The sequence below is a fragment of the Centropristis striata genome, chromosome 9 (genome assembly GCF_030273125.1).
Source record: "Centropristis striata isolate RG_2023a ecotype Rhode Island chromosome 9, C.striata_1.0, whole genome shotgun sequence".
NCBI lineage: Eukaryota > Metazoa > Chordata > Actinopteri > Perciformes > Serranidae > Centropristis > Centropristis striata.
The window spans coordinates 37,503,414-37,520,681 of NC_081525.1; the positions used below are offsets into that span (position 1 = coordinate 37,503,414).

The 17,268-nt window shown below is 35.1% G+C and overlaps 1 protein-coding gene across 1 annotated transcript; it reads left to right on the forward strand.

The window, feature by feature from the left end:
* The first annotated feature begins 1,276 nt into the window (after positions 1 to 1,276).
* Positions 1,277 to 12,946, forward strand: npl (N-acetylneuraminate pyruvate lyase (dihydrodipicolinate synthase)). Its single transcript, XM_059341409.1, has 12 exons — positions 1,277 to 1,488; positions 1,758 to 1,839; positions 1,936 to 2,009; positions 3,884 to 3,971; positions 4,071 to 4,128; positions 6,607 to 6,682; positions 6,787 to 6,879; positions 8,303 to 8,448; positions 10,770 to 10,816; positions 10,911 to 10,995; positions 11,084 to 11,123; positions 12,055 to 12,946. Exons 2-12 carry the CDS (start codon positions 1,760 to 1,762, stop codon positions 12,198 to 12,200), a joined length of 933 nt encoding a protein of 310 aa, XP_059197392.1. The 5' UTR covers positions 1,277 to 1,488; positions 1,758 to 1,759; the 3' UTR covers positions 12,201 to 12,946.
* The last annotated feature ends 4,322 nt before the right edge of the window (positions 12,947 to 17,268 follow it).

Consider the following 17,268-nt stretch of genomic DNA (forward strand, 5'->3'; position numbering starts at 1 on the left):
ACAGGATTGGTTTGAAAAAAAGGTGATTTTTTTGTTTTAGATCTGATGGATGACCAAGGAAATTTCATACATTTTAATACCTTTAAAGAAATATATGATGTTTAATGTTCTTATAGAGAATTTAGCAGAATATGCAAAGCAATACCTCTTGCTCTGGCACAATTAATACAAAACACACTTTCTCATTCAAGATTACAAGCGGCCATGCCAGAATTAAAAATTGAACAATTGCATATCAGTGATAGAAAATGTAACAACCAATTTATTGGGAAAGTGTTCAAATGTAAAACTTTTCATGATTATACTAGAACTGCAAAAATCAGAATAAATAATGAATTATGCAACACAGATAAATACTTCAAATATCTAAAATGGCCAATTCCACCAAAAGCAAAAGAAGTACAGTATAAAATTATTAACAGTTATTACCCTACAGCTGAAACTCACAGGAAAAGATTTGGTTTTGAGGTTGAAGCTTGCGTTTTCTGTCTTGAGGAACCCGAAACTATTGAACATCTATTTAATTCATGTAGAGTCACAAGTCATTTTTGGCAGAACCTGCATAATTGGTTAAGTACCACAATGGATAATATTACACCTTTCGATATGAACCAAATCCTAATGTACAAGAAAGACATCGCTAAAGAAACATCTGACATGATTAATATCATCATGATTATGGGAAAATACCATATTCATACATGTAAATGGAGAAATCAAAGACCTTCACTAATATGTTTCAAAAACGAACTTAAAATATTTTACTCCTCTCTATTTGTTTTAGCTGAAAAATATGGACCAATAAAAAAACTTTGCAATGATTTATCAAAGTTTTTTTGATGATTGGCTGGATGAAGTGTCAAGGTCTTAAATGACGTGATGAGGTATTTTTGGGCACCTTTTCATGGGGTCGGAATGTGAGTGGTGCGGTGAGAGGGATTGTCTCAGCGCTGAAGAGGATCTGTCTGTATTGTTGCCTGTACTTATTATTTATCTTATTTTCTAATGTCATAGTTTATTTTTATACTTTTATATCTCTATTGGAGTTTGTATTCATGTCCACTTGACCTACTGAGATGATAGTTTTGTTGTTTATTTAACTCTTTGCCTTGCAGAATGTTGTATTTGTTTTTGTTCTTTGTATTTTTTGGGGGAATGCATAGTGGAGATTCTTGATTGATCTTGTAATTATAGTATTGTGCAATAAAGTTGGGGAAAAAAAAAAAAAAAAGATTTAAGGCACTTCCTGGTTTGCCTCCAAGCTCAGACCCGGAGATTGTCGCCTGATTCAATCTCATTTTCGCGTTTTTCATTCATTAACTACATTTCCCATAAAGCTGTGCGGCGTCACGTGGTGGTCAGCTGGCTTCACATGACCGGTATAACTGGTCTCTACCCGGTTTCTTAAAACAAACAAGTTAAAACCAGTTGTGCTAAATACACAACGATATTGATGTCAACAACGCATAGAAAGAAAAGCGCATCCAGGTAGGCTGAAGCTAAAATTGTATATTAATCTATTCGTTTTTCGACATATTTTATATTCATTTTCATTAACAGGTTGCTACAAGCCTAATATCTGATTTAATTGTTTAATAAACATTTATCCTGTGCTATCAGGATGCTTTATATATATATATATATATATATATATATATATATATATATATATATATATATATATATGATGAAGTTTGCATATAACTGAGCTAACAATTATTTCCTGTTTGTTTTTTTTAAACCATATTACATATCAGATATGTCAGCCATGGCCCCTTCTTCTTATAAAAAGCTGACTGGTCTAATTGCAGCCACCTTTACTCCATTCAACACAGACGGGTAAGTATCAATTCTAATTCACCCTTTTTTTGGTTGTTTTGCCTTCTTTTACAAAATGTGTTGGTAAATATTTTTTTTCACTTTTTCCCAAAATAGTGAAGTCAACATATTAGAGATTGGACCTTATATTGACTACTTGACAGAAAAGCAAGGTGTCAGGAGCATATTTGGTAAGTTTAAGAGGATTCTTCCTTTTATATGAGTCATTGTCTGTTCTCATCTGAATCAACTGTAATACTGCATGTCTTATTAGATTTAGGTTATACTTAGTAATTGCGTTTTTCCTCTGATAACTCTCCCTTCTGGTCAAAAGGTCAACATACAAAACAGTTTAGTCAAGATAAACAGGTTTACTTAATTTTACTCTGTAAACAGGCGGTCTGGCTACTGCTAAGGTGTAGGAAGATAGCTAAGATAGTAATTACATTTCTATAATAATAAATATCTCATTGGTATGGATGGGTGTCCATAGACTTTGTTTTGAGCGGTAACTAAGAGATCTTGTATTGACAATTTGTTCATTATTTTCACGTGATTTGGAAGCTCACCTTATATACTTAGCCCTATATTTGAATACACACATTATTATTATTATTACTAACTTAATTTAAACAGGGAATGCCATTGAGAGCAAACTTTCTCAAGGATGCCATGATTACACTATATAGAAAACAATACAAAATATGATATACAGTATACATTCACACTGACTGCTCTATGTCAGTTAAAATACTCTAAGTTGATTATTTCTATTTTCAGTTTTGCTTTCAATGACTTAAGAGTGAAAAAAAGTTTGGGGTTTATATTTTTGCAATAATCCCGGAAAAGGCAAAACTTATATGACACATTCACAGCCACATTTGATTGAATGAGTTTCTCTTAAGTTATAACAGTCTTATCTGACCTTTCTGGCAAAAATAAGATTATAATGTTTTGTCTCGAGCTTTGGTCTGTGTTAGTCTGTTCAGCCTTAACTGTCCTTGGAACAGAAACACAGAGAACAGTTCAATAGTAATTTTCTCAACTTTGACCAAAGCTAGTCTGAGTCTCCTGTGTGTCAAACATGACCAGTGAATTTCACACTTTCCTTTAACCCAGTTAGTCATTTTAAATCTTGCTAAACTTCTTCCTGTGTTAACACTCCATTTCCATACTCGTGTCTGTGAGCTGTGGATGTTTGTGCCTCATCATGTTTTTATGTTCTTTGTCACCCTTCCGTCACTGTCTCATTACCCATGAAATTGTTTTGTCCTGGCACATATCACACACTCAGCCGTCCTTTATGAACCCATTATTTTAAAAAAAAAGCTCTGGTGATGCCAGGTTGTAGCCTAACCTTGTAGATTAGGTCATTCTTTTGTGATTAGATGTCTTTGGCTTTGTTCGTTGTGGATTTTGTATGACATCCTGTACTGTAATTAGAGTAAGATGTCAGTCAGCTTGTTTTCTTTGCTTTTCTTTAAGATTTAGAAACGAAAAGATAAAGTATTGCATTAGAGGGTCGAACCAAAAATTCTATGAAGCATGGGCCCCTCTACAGCCCTCCCACAAGATTAAAAACTAAAAGAAGGCAAACAGCCTATTTGTAATGTCTTGATGTCCACTTTTTTTCCCCCTCTTATTTCTTTATATATGTATGTGTGTATGTATGTGTATATATATGTGTGTATATGTATGTATGTATGTATATATATATATATATATATATTTTTTTTCATTTTAGTTTATCTTTATTTAGATAGATATTAGATTTATTTTGTATTACAATATTATTTTAACCTTGTATATATTTTCATGCCTGTAACTTTTTTTTTTCTTCGTATAACATTTGAGGTGTACTCTCTCTATTTTCATTATTTTTTTATTTTTTTAAATTTATTTTCCGTATTGGCAGCACGATGGGGATGGGTGGGGGGGAAGAAAATGAGAAAAATGATGTATGTTGAATATCTGTGATCAATACTTATTTCTTCAAATAAAAACATATTTAAAAAAAAAAAAAGATTTAGAAACAGTATGTAAATAAGAAAAGTCTTGCTTACAGTGAATGGCACCACCGGAGAGAGCATGTCTCTCACTGTTGCAGAGAGGAAGGTCCTGGCTGAGGCCTGGGTTCAGAAAGCCAAGGGCAAGTAAGTCATCACACAGCCAGTGTGTCTGGAGATTTGTCCATATGTTGAGTCTAAATCCAGCAGGAAAATATTTGTCTTTTTGTGTGTGTGTCTCTACAGAATGGATCAGGTGATTGTGCATGTCGGCTGCATGAGTCTTAAAGATTCCCAAGAGCTGGTGAGTTGCTTTATGTCTCCTACGTGATGTGAACATTGAACAAAGCACACGACACTCCAGACCCGCTCACTGAACAGAATCTCACACACACAGTTCAGATCACCCAAAAAAGAAACAAAATGACCAAAAAAGACACAAATTGACCACAAAATGGTCAAAAAGACACAAAATGACCAAAAAAGACACAAAATGACATAAAAGACATAAAATGACCCAAAAAAGAAACAAAATGACCTAAAAAAGATACAAAATGACCAAAAAAAGACACAAATTGACCAAAAAAGACACAAAAGAACAAAAAAAGACACTAAATGACCCAAAAAAGATACAAAATGACAAAAAAAGACACTAAATGACCCAAAAAAGAAACAAAATGACCAAAAAAAGACACTAAATGACCAAAAAAGACACAAAATTACCTAAAAAAGACACAAAATGACCAAAAATAGACACAAATTGACCAAAAAAGACACAAAATGACCAAAAAGACACAAAATGACCAAAAAAAGACACAAATTGACCAAAAAAGACACAAAATGACCCAAAAAAAGACTTGGACTTGGACTTACGGACACGCTGATTCGATATTGGTGGTCAAAGCTAAAGTTCACTGTGACCTCACAAAATACATATTTAGCCATATCTCAAGAATTCATCTGCTAATTATGAGTCTGGACAGAAAGGGGAGTGAACTGCTACTTGGCCGGTTGGCAGAGGTGGTAATACTACTTTTTTTTTGGAACTAGTGTTCATTCCTGAAATGATGAAGTGTTTTAATATATTTTTATGGTGGAAGCAATTTTCACAAAGCCTGCCTCGTCTGCTTCCTTCAGTCCTTAATGTCCCACTTTCTTTAAGGCTATTAACAACTAATTTCATTTAGTTTTTGTAAGTGGAGACAGTGAGAGTGATAGAATAGTAAAGACAAGACTGCAAGTTATAAACCATGCCCTAAAAACACAAGCATGTCTTGAAACTTTATGAAATGTTTTGCGTTTTTCTCTCTCCGTATAGAAATGTGGTATGTATAATCTTAAATGATTGCACACTTTGTGGTCTAAAAGAAGATGTTGGTTGTTAAATGTTAACGTTAAGGTTATACGTTGTTAAAGGCAGACTTTTCAGTTTCACAGTGCTGTAACAAGCTCTACTGTCATTTCACCTCAGGCATACTGATTCTGCAATGGCATAATTTGGACGTCCATTGGTAATAACCAAAATCATTATCAAGAAAACCATGGAAATGGCTACATATAAGCTCTTAAATTAAACTCTTATAAGCTTCTTTGTTGTTGTTATCATTATGTTTGTCCAAACAAATGTACTTTCAGTTGTACCAGGCATTATTAATACTAATATTTTTTTCCATGACTGTATGTGATAGCATGCTCCATCCACATTAAAGGAATAGTTCAACATTTTAGTAAATTCACAATGTGACCTGGTTTACGTTCCCAACTATTTATTGCCGCTGACAGTCACTGTGCAACCAGTAGAAACTCTAAGAAGCTACTGGTTCCAATAAAGAAATAGTCCACTATATACCATCCAACAGAGCAGGGCAAACTGTTACCCTTCACTTTTTTACTTTAAACCAGGGGTGTCAAACTCAAATACACAGTGGGCCAAAATTTAAAACTTGTACAAAGTTGCGGGCCAACATTGATATTTATTGAAAAAATTGACCTAAACGAGTTCAAACGAAATGGAACAAGCAAAGCTTGATATAACTTAATATTGCAATCACGCAAAATCGAATATCAAATAAAACAAACAAACACATCAATGGCATTCATTTCTTAAATAAAATTTAAATAAAAAATCGTATGTCCCTTTATTTTAAAGGCCTTCTTTAAATTTAAATTTTAACAGTAATCTTTTTCCACAGGCTAAAAATAAATGTAAGAATAAAATAACAATAATAAACCAAATGACTAATAATAATATCCTTCAATGAATGTTCAACCATTCAAGCCTTGGACTAGCAAGAAAAAGTGCATAAAGACAACTTTAATTGTTGCTCAGTTTGCTCCACACTGATCTACTGTGTTCAAGCCAAAACACCAGCAGAGCATTCTGGGATTTGTAGTATTATTTGCGCTGTATAGTACCGACGGGCCAGCTCTGGTTGTCATTTGGTATTTCCTCACGGGCCAAATATAATTATACTGCGGGCCAGAGTTTGACACCCCTGCTTTAAACTATTCCTTTAAACCAGTTGTTGACATCTAAGTCTCTTCTTAAAATAACAATATTATTCATCAGTTATTTCTGTGGCAACATATCGACCAACAACAGAGGTGGATGGGTATTAGGAGCTGAATAAAGTTGTTCCGGATGGATATTTTTCCAACAATGGAAACTAAACCAGAATCAAACCAGCATACTGTATAAACTTCAAAGTTTAATGCATTCACTTTAGCAGCAGCCACAAATTGTCTTCATTGCTTATTCTCACAAAGTTGCTGTTCCCTCCAGGCTCGCCATGCAGCAGATATCAGGGCTGATGCCATAGCAGTCATTGCACCCTCCTTCTTCAAGCCCAGCACTCAAGGTATGCAAGGATTTCAGCTGGAAAAGCGTTTTTCCCCAACATTTTCAAATTCAAGCAAATTCAAACATAATTTCCATATTTCTTTCCCTCTCATCCTGCTTCAGACGCGTTGAGGTTGTTCCTGCAAGAAGTGGCTTCAGCTGCCCCGACTCTGCCTTTCTATTATTATCATATTCCAGGTGTCACCGGTGTTAATCGTAGGTGCCATTGATGATTGATTTTGCAGTTGCATACCATTTAGAAATAGAGACTCTGCATCCCAAACCATGGTAAAAGCGTATAGAATGTCAGACCATCTTAACTGAATATCAGTTGGTCCTTTTAACTGGCTTGTTGCGTGTCCCAAGACCAAGAACTAAGCGGGGTGAGGCAGCTTTCAGTTATTCTGCTCCTCACCTGTGGAACAAACTACCTGTAGATGTGAGGTCTGCCCAAACGCTCAGCTCCTTTAAATCAGGACTAAAAACACTATTGTTTACTGCAGCGTACTCTTAACTTTAACACTTATCTGCTCTACTCTACTGCCCTTACTTTTAACTACGCAATGTTTGACATGTGCTTTTTATTATTTTATCTCTTTTCTTATCCTGCTGTATCTTATTTGATCTTATTTATATTTTTATTTCTATTTCCCTGTTTTAATTGACTGTTTTTACTAGTGGTGTCAACAATAATCGATTCGGCGATGCATCACAATGCGGGGCATGCACGATTCAGCATCGATGCGGCAAAGTGCCATAATCGATTATGGGCGCATCAACACATGTGAGCCATGTGTTGATGGTAAGCTAGCGGGACAAGCTGTTTTGATATGTTGTGACTGAAGTATGTGGTAGTATTTGACAGGACTTAACATTTACGTTTTTATAGAAAGTACTATTGATAGGTAATTACCATTGTATTTGCCTATTTAAAGTCGACTCCTTAACGTTACATTTTTGCGTCATGAAAACTAGCGATAGCTAGCTAGGTGGGATAGCGCTAAAGTCTTCCCTAGCTCAGGGACAAGGGCTCCACATTTAGCTGATGTAAATTTCACCTCAGCAGGTTCCTTTTTTATGGCAGGAGGAGGCATTTCTCTTTCCTTACTCATTTCTTACTCCTCATTTTGCCATCTTTTCAAAATATATGCATTGGCGTCTTTTCAAGACAGGTTCATTTGTCATTTTCCAAAAAGGTCCTTTCTAATATATTTAATATATTGTGCATTAATGTTTCTTGGTGAATGAGAATGTTAAGGTATTAATCTGAAAGGTATTTAATGACATTTATGTCAAAGATACAGGAGAGTGATGATACACACATAGCAGCCAATAAAATCTATTGTTATTAGGCCTATCTGACTGCTTGTATTGCCTCATGACTGACGAAAAATGTCCCTCGTTGTGTGCAGTATAATTGTGATGCATCGCAATGCATCGTAGAATCGAATTGAATCGAATCGTTACCTGGTGAATCGTAATCGAATCGAATTGTGAGGGCAGTGCCAATGCACACCCCTAGTTTTTTTATGTTTTCAATTGTGTCTTGCTGTTTTAATGTGTATCTAAAGCACTTTGAATTACCTTGTGTTGAATTGTGCTATACAAATAAACTTGCCTTGCCTTTTCCTTTCCTCAGTGCCAGTGAGAGACATGTTGGAAGGTATTGAGGAGCTCATTCCCTCCTTCAGAGGTGTGAAGTTCAGTGGGAGTGACCTGATGGACTTCGGCCAGTGTGTCAGCAGCAGTCCAGCACACTGGTCACTCCTCTACGGTGTAGACGAGGTCAGCTTTTTCTCTCTCTCAGTCTATTATTGGTCCATCTGTTTTGTGCTGTAGAGGTTTAACGTGCAGGATGAGGTTTTGTTTCTCTGACCTCCACTGCCGAGCCAGCTGTGGACACATTCTCCTTCAGGCAAGACACAACAAGCAAAACATTGTTTATGTTGTTTCATCCACTGGACATTTTTGAGATTTTGCTCCTATAACATTTCAGACTACTGGAAATACATAAAAAAATATTTTTACTACACTTTGTCTATTTGCCTCTGTAAATTTATCCTTAAAATCAAAAGTTAGTATTAGATAACGGCTAAATAGAACATTTAAGGAAACTTGTCATGCAAAATATAATTGTCTAAATTGGTTAAAAAATGTTAACCTTATACACCTGTAATTTTACAATACATATCTTTGAAGGGCATTTTTTCTCAAAATGAGTTTTTTGTCATACTCATACATCAGTAGCACTTACTACTTACAACAACTGTACAGTTTCATACCTATCTACACTACTGGTCAAAAGTTTTAGAACACACCAACTTTTCCAGAATTGAATTGAAAATGATGCAGTTTAATGTCTCAGTGTACTCTGAAATTAATGCACATTTGCAACATTTAAAATTCTTTATTGAGCATGATAGTGTTTTGAAAGTAAAAAAAAAGATTCAAAATCACATTTTATGTTGGACTAAAGGACTAAAAAAAGACACAAAATGACAAAAAAAGACACAAAATGACTTACAAAGACATGAAAAGAATTCAAAAATGGACAAAATAGCCCAAGACTCCATAGAGTTAAGTTGTTAACCCATTTCTTGTTCCCTGAAAAAGGCCTACTTGTATAATTCTGAAATGTACATTATCTTTCAGTTTTGGTTAAGCTTACCTTTTTTTAATTTACCTCTGGCAGTTCACCACTTACCTTTGTACCCTTTCAAGCTGTTCATTTGACTTGAACTGCTTGAATTTCAGTAAAAAACTGGAAAAATTGGGGTGTTCTAAAACTTTTGACCGGTAGTGTATATCTTAAAGGTTTTTTTACAGTGGAGTTTTCTTTATATATCATAAACAGCCTGAAACAGAAGGTTGTTGGTTCGATCCCTGACCATGGCAGCCTACATGTCGAAGTATCCTTGGGCAAGATACTGAACCCCAAATTGTTCCCAATGCTGCGTTCATCGATGTGTAAATGAATTCCCGATGGTGGCATTTAAAAAAACATGGCTAAAATTGTTATTTTTGTTATAAAAAAACAGATAACTAATCATTTGCATGTTTAAACATGACAGTTCAGAAAACTTGTAAAACCAAAAAAAAAATGTTTTTGTTAACATTTTATAGGGCACTCCTGGAAATTGAAAATGTCAACCCTGAAGTGTTTTTGGAGGATATTACAATAAGACTTTTTGCAAAATGGTTCATTTTTATATTGCAAATCAAGGTCAATTAAGTCATTGTTATTATTACATTTATTATAGCCTCTTTCCCACAGCAACCCTAAATACACAATAACACATCATCTGCATACATCACCACTTTATCTTTTACCTTTAAAATATTTATTATCTTTTTAGACTACTTATTACACATGCATAATGTCTGAATGTCTTTTTAAAGCACCTTATATATGAAAAGCACATGTAAATTTAGTTCTATACTTTTTTAATACAATGGCAATAAAGGAAAGCTTGAATCCATGTGGTTCTATGAGGAGACCTGTTATAGATGTCCGCTCAAGTTACCAAATATGAAGGAAAAACTAACTTTTAGAAATAGGGAACAAATACATATTTGGAACAAGTTATACTGTAAAGAAAAGCTGGTAAAAACAGTGGAAATATTTAATCAAATTACGGAGATGAAGTAAATGGTCCCCTCCCCAACACGAACACTCACATGCATACACACACACACAGATTCATGAACACGCATACATGCACCACCGCTTATTTTTTCATTATATTATTACCCTTTTTTTTTGTTTTGTTTTGTTTTGTTTTGTGTCATTAGTTTGTTGTTTATTTCTTTTCTTAGAGATCCTCATTTGGGGAATACCAGTTTGCCTTGTATATATGTTTGCCTGTTTACCCTATGTTTTTGTTATTTACTTTGTGAATATATACCTTGAAAAAAAGGGGGGGGGGGGAAATGCAAGGTACAATATTGTAAAGAAATCGAAATTACTCATTATGTTTGTGAAAGTAAGAAGCTTTGCAATAAAGTATTAAAAAGTTACCAAATATGGTTCTTTGCCAGATAAAGGGTTAATCAACTGGTGAAGTTTAATGTACGTTTTTTTTTTTTTTACACTATTTTTTTCGCAGCAACTGCTTGCAGGTCTGGCTATGGGGGCCCATGGAGCAGTTGGCAGGTCAGTGAGAGATCCTGCACAATGTTTACTCCTTTCATTCTCTCTGCTTTACAGTTATTTACATAAAAATTTATTTTCATCTCTCCACCAACAGCACATATAACTATATCGGCTGTCAGATCAACAAGCTCATATCAGCGTTTGAGAAAGGCGACCTTGCCCAAGCCAGAACCATCCAGGTACTGCTCATCTCCTTGTTGTTGCTCCCGTCTTCTCTACAATATTTAACATCAATTACTGACATATTTGTCTGATTTCCACCAACAGTTCAAGATGCAAGAGCTTCTCGTTTACGCCATGAAACTTGGTGAGCAAGGCTTGCATCACCATGTTTTTCAGCCATTTCGTATTAAGATAATTAATTGTTCTTTCTCTCCATTAGAAACTGCTTTTTTTTTTTTTTTAAATATGTGTTTATTACATTTTCAAAAGACAAAGCAGGAACACATACATGACAAAAACAAAAAACATACATTTGGCTCACATACATATTTAAATTCAGATTTAGGCGAGAGATTCAGGAGTCATCCTGCACAAATAGGATAAGCAAGTAAACAAACCAAGTGTGCACTGCCATGCATGATACATTCACATGATCAAAGAAAGGTAACCAGAAACAGAAACATATCAATTGAACGGTAGGGTGTCACTTACAAGGCAGAGCATTCTCAGCTACGATACAAACCCTCTTGCAAGAATGCTAGAGATATTCAAACCAATATATGACAAAAAGGGTTCCCATGTTTTACGAAAAACATCATCCTTGCTGTGCAGTCTACATGTCAGATAGTCCAAAGCAACATATTGAAGTATCACCCTTTGTCATTGAGCCTTAGAAGGAGCTTTATCCATTATCCAATTTAAAAGAATACACTTTCTAGCACAGAAAGCAAGTGTTTGATGAAGTTTTCTTTTAAATTTGTCGGTGATGGGCAAATCAGATATGCCGAGTAGTAGATATAAGGGGTCGTTATTTCTATTAGTGGATAGAATCTTATTAATTTCCTGCCCAGTGACCTGCCAAAACTGCTGTATTTTTCCACAGTGACAATGTGTGAGACTGCCAGTTTCTATTTTACATTTGGGGCACAGTGGGGATGAGTTAGGATTACATTTATGACGTTGAGATGGAGATATGTGGACCTATGCAGAAGCTTTAACTGCATGGCTCTCACTCGGTTGCACACACTCAACGTTTTAGCATTCTTCAAAACTGCTTTTTTTTTTGTCATTGACAGGCTTTGACGTGGGAGTGAACAAGCAGCTGATGATGGAGGTGTCTGGCCTGCGTCTCGGGCCGCCTCGACTCCCCGTGATGCCGTGTCCTCCTGATCGCGCTCTGGCCATCTCACAGAAACATCACAGCCTTTTTGCTGAATGCTGATATGTTCATACTGGACTGTTGGAATAACTTTTACACAATCAAACCTCACCGTTAGACAGGATCTTTTTCAGGAGTAAGTCCTTTTTAATGGGGAAAAATCTAATGTGTTAACAAATCTTTCAGTCTCAGTGTTCATCATAAATGTGGCACTTTTGTCATAAATCAGCAGTGTTATTTTATTATCATGTACTGTGTCTCATTATAAGGAGTCTAAACACTCTCAGGCTTTTTTATGTCAGTCATGTGGCATTTTATTCATAGAAATAAAAAAGATCACAGTGGACTTTTTTAAAAATGGGAATAAGAAACTTAATGGTTTCACTACTTGATTGTGTTTGTGGTTCAAGTTTGGAGAATATTTTGTCTCCGTCCGTAATTACTACCAGTGCAGTATGATTCAGTATTTTATATATTTTCTACCATAAAAATGTAAAAACAAAAAACAAAACAGAGCCTTAAGCTGACCCAATAAAAGTGAAGTCAACAGACAGAAGGGGCATTAATATGAACACTCCAGAAAGGATGTAATAAAACATCCGAGTTGTTAAAAGGGAGAATAAAACACATGAAGGTCAGCCTTGTTTTGAGTCAGAATGTATACTTATTGAGTATTAAAGGGAACTATATTGTGTATGAAATATCATTGCTTTGTATTGTTATAACAAATAATTACACGTTTCTTACTAATAAATACATTAATCAATTTGTTGGTTCCCATGGATTTTTTATATTTGCACACTTGCTGTAACTGTTAGTAACAGCTACTAATGCACATGGACCATCCATTCCACTTCTTCTTGGATAAAACAAATCATTTCTATTTAGTTGTATTTCTTAAATGATATTTGTTTGATGAAATGTATATCTTTTTGATTGTATAAAACAAATAATTTTTTTTTAGTTGTATTTCTTAAATGATAAATATTTGTTTGAAATATATATCTTTTTGATTGGATAAAATAAATAATTTCTATTTAGCTGTATTTATTTATATTTGTATTTATTATTATATTTTAAATAATAACTATTTGTTTGATTAAAATATATTTATATATATTTGTTTAGATAAAAAATAAGATTTAAATTAATTGACTTCCTTTTAACAAGAAATGTTTTTTTTTCATTGGCTCAATTTATACAATATAGATGTGAACTCTTACCCTAATTTTTTTTAATTGGATGAACTAAAAACTTTTTTCAGTGTAGGCTATGTATTGTGGGCTCAGGTTCTGTGGAATATGTATGTATACATGTGTTGTGTTGTGTTGTGTTGTGTTGTGTTGTGTGTATGTTGGCTGCTGGAACACCTACATTTCTCTGCTGGGATGAATAAAGTATTTCTTATCTTATGTTATCTTGTCCTTGAGACTCACCTGGTTTTACTCAGTAGCTTTCCTGTGTCTGACTCTGCCTCCCTGCTGTGCTCGTACATTAACCTGCAGCTGCAGTGCTACAGGGCTGCTGCCATGTTAACAGATGGAGCCTGGGGAGCAAACAAAGAGCCGAGATGATAAAGTGTGACACTTTAATGATTCCCATTAGGCCACTGGGCTGTTGGTGAACAAAAAAATAAAATTAAATGGTTCATAAAAACAACATTACATAGCAGACAGTGACTGGATAATGCCAAATATGTTCTTATGTGTAACTGATAGCTCTTGTGTTACATAACTTTACTTGAAACTGAAAGCATGAAGCCACATTATGAAGAACATTGAGTTGTTGGTAAGCCATATCTTTCAGCACTTTCAATAAATTATTTTTTATTTTCTTAGCCACAGGGCCTTTTGTTCCACTACAGTACATGTGTCTGGTCAACATGGTCTCACAGGAATCCGTGAAATAGCCACGGATTTGCTTGACTCAAAATCCGTGGAATAGCCACGGAATCACTCAAATTTCCGTGAAACTGACACGGATTTCGCTACAATGCAAGTTAATGACAGTCATATCCCGTGGCTATTCCAACATACAAAGTGATTATGTACTTTCACTGAGTGAATATTTAGAAAATAAAACATATATTTCTCACTAGAAATGTGATCAAAATCCATTTTTATGCAGAAACTAAGTCAAAATATTGATTTTTTTCACTAAAAATGAGAGAACTGTCCGCCATGTTTTTTGTTCTGATCACTGGGACCTTGAAAGTCACGTGACTTGGAACAAACCAATAGGAAAAAATATCCATGGAATAGCCACGGGATATGACTGTCATTAACTTGCATTGTAGCGAAATCCGTGTCAGTTTCACGGAAATTTGAGTGATTCCGTGGCTATTCCACGGATTTTGAGTCAAGCGAATCCGTGGCTATTTCACGGATTCCTGTGAGACCAGGTTCGTCTGGTTCACATTATTCTTGTGTCCTTAAGGTTTCTTCTTTCCATCTCTCATTCTCCTCCTCTGCTCCCTTAAGACAAATTTCCTCCATGTTTCCAATCCAGAAATTCCTCGATTTCTTATAAAGGAAGTATTATTTTAAGGATTTGCAAGCTAAAAAAAAAGCTTGTTTCCTATTAAATATTCTATAAAGGTGCACATTTCTGTTCCTCTTGGCTCATGCCGTGTCTCGCCTCCATAAAATGTCAGACAGGCAGCAGACATGCTGTGTGGCTGACGCCGGGGGTCACTCGGTGGGGGTCTGCTGTGTCGGGCTGCAGCCTGTGACAGTGACTCCCTGCAGACGAGACACCTGACTCACTCACCAGTGATACGACGTGAGAGGTGCTGAAAGGTCTGCTGAAGTCTTTCTGTCTCTCTTCACCTCTCACCAGTCTGCCCAAAGCTTAACCCTTTGATGCACAACATAGGTCTAAAGTGACCTGACTGAGTTTTTAATTCTCTATATCTTTGAAATAAATTAATTTCATCATTCAGTATTCCAGGTTTTCCTCAATCAACTTGTTTTTGATCATCATACATCCTAATTTTTTTGTTTTAATTTCTTACTTTTTGAATAAAAACCCTTTTTGTATCGCTTTTTTTATTTTATTTTAGCAGTCAATTCAGCTGTTACCTTTTTCTTTTTTTCTTTTTTTCTCTCCTGTTTTCCTTATTGGGGGAGTTATTGTGTACACTTACAGAATCTGTAACCTGTTTTTTGTTTAATTACAAATACCAATAAAAAGATTTTTCAAAAAAAAAAAAAAAGAATTAAGCCATGATGAGTGCAGACTGCGTATTAGGTGTGTGCTTATGTTAAAATATGTGCATGTGTTTGGAGAAGAGTTGCCACGTCACACCTCCACTTCTAATGCAAAGGCTGGTTTCTGCTGCTGCATGGTTCTGTGTGAAGCTCCCGGCTCGATCTAACAGTTGAAAACAGTTTCATGACTCAGTGTGCATGAATGGCTTCTATTCTGATATTTAACATCCAATCATATCAAAGACATTTCTGATCTGATATTATAGAAATGTTAAAGACTGAAGCATTAGGGTGCATCGATCTGTATCATTTTCTTTGAACAAACAGGATGTCTGCAAACAGTTTGCTTTAGTATCTTAGTAGCAGTTTTTTTTTCCACAGAGGAGGAACCAATTGTAAAGCCACTGTAACTAATAGGATTTGAACCCAGGATCTCCTGTTTTCTAGTCAGGCCCTTTAACCAACTAAGCCACAGCACCTTATGATACAGTGGTTTAAAGGCTAACTCACACAATTTTTTCTTAACCACTGAAATCAAATGATAAGAGTGTTTTCTTATCTCTATGAAAAGAAGGGATCTTTATGATGGTTTATTTGTATAGAGATTTGAACTATCTAGCAGGCACTGCTGGGATTTGAACCTAGGATCGCCTTTATACAAGATAGGTGCTTTCACCAACTAAGCCACAGTCCCTTAAGTTTCAGTTAAGGGCACAGTTCAAAACACAGTTGGTAACGCTTTATAATAAGGTCCTCAACCATTAATTAACAAGTAATAAGGCATTGTTCTCGCTTTAGATCCGGTAGTTGCAAAAAACATAGTTAACTTATAGTTAACTTATAATAGATGAGCAATAAAGTATATTTTAATATCAATAAGCAAACAAAATAAGATTAATAAAGGCATGGCAAAGACATAATGGGTGGGTCATGGGTGATTGTAATGCTATTATTAACACTTATATAAGCTTATAAACACACAATAATGTTAATAAGCATCTTGTAAGGACTTACAAGGGCCTTATTACTTGTTAATTAATGGTTATTACAAGGACCTTAATATAAAGCGTTACCCAAAACTTTGTTGTCCAAGGCCTTCACAAGCATGTTGGGGATTTCTGTCAAAAGATTAATCAAAGTAAATTAACCCCTTAATCTGAAATTATGTGTTTAAAATGTTTTCATATTGAAATTTCTTAGTAGATGCATAGAGGGGACTGTTTTAGGTTAAGAGATATTCACTATATCAATTAGGCACTGCTGGATATCTATATTGCTGTTACATCATATTAAAGACATCGCTGGGTTTAAAGGATGGTGAAATTATATACTGAAATATTATGATGATTATTTTTGAACCAAAAGAATATACTGCCTGAGGTCAAATAACTGCATTTAGTCTAAAGATTAGGTACTGCTGGGATTTCAACCCAGGATCTCCTGTTTACTTGACCAACTGAGCCACAGCACCTGCTTACTCCATCTTTCCCGCTTTTTTGTTGTCTCAACAAACCATCATGAAGGTGAACTAAGTGAGACAAACTGAGGGGAAATAAAATATCTGCAGCAACTTGAAACAAGGTTTACCTCCAATTTATTTTTTTGTCATGTAATCTGTGCTAAAGACAGAATTGATCCCTTTTTGTGATCAACCCAAACATGATGCTAATATTACAAATGAAGCCAGATGTTTTAATAAATGGAGTCTCAGAAAGCATCTTGGTGGAAGAATAAACCTGTCAGGTGTTTATTTTGTATCATGGGGAAATACATTTAGACAAGGCTTAAACAAGCAGGGTATTAAATGAGCCATTCTTTCGAGATGAACACCTGTTTAGTCTTGTTTGCTTTCCGTCTGAGGCCTTAACTAAAACGGGCCAATGCTGCCCTCAGCTGTAATAATTTCACACCTACAACTACTG

Excerpts from the sequence above, each read along its gene's own strand:
- npl (XM_059341409.1), top strand. The coding sequence starts at position 1,760 with ATGTCAGCCATGGCCCCTTCTTCTTATAAAAAGCTGACTGGTCTAATT. Across the intron at positions 1,840-1,935 it reads ACTCCATTCAACACAGACGG|TGAAGTCAACATATTAGAGA; the intron begins GTAAGTATCAAT and ends TTCCCAAAATAG. Across the intron at positions 6,880-8,302 it reads AGGTGTCACCGGTGTTAATC|TGCCAGTGAGAGACATGTTG; the intron begins GTAGGTGCCATT and ends TCCTTTCCTCAG.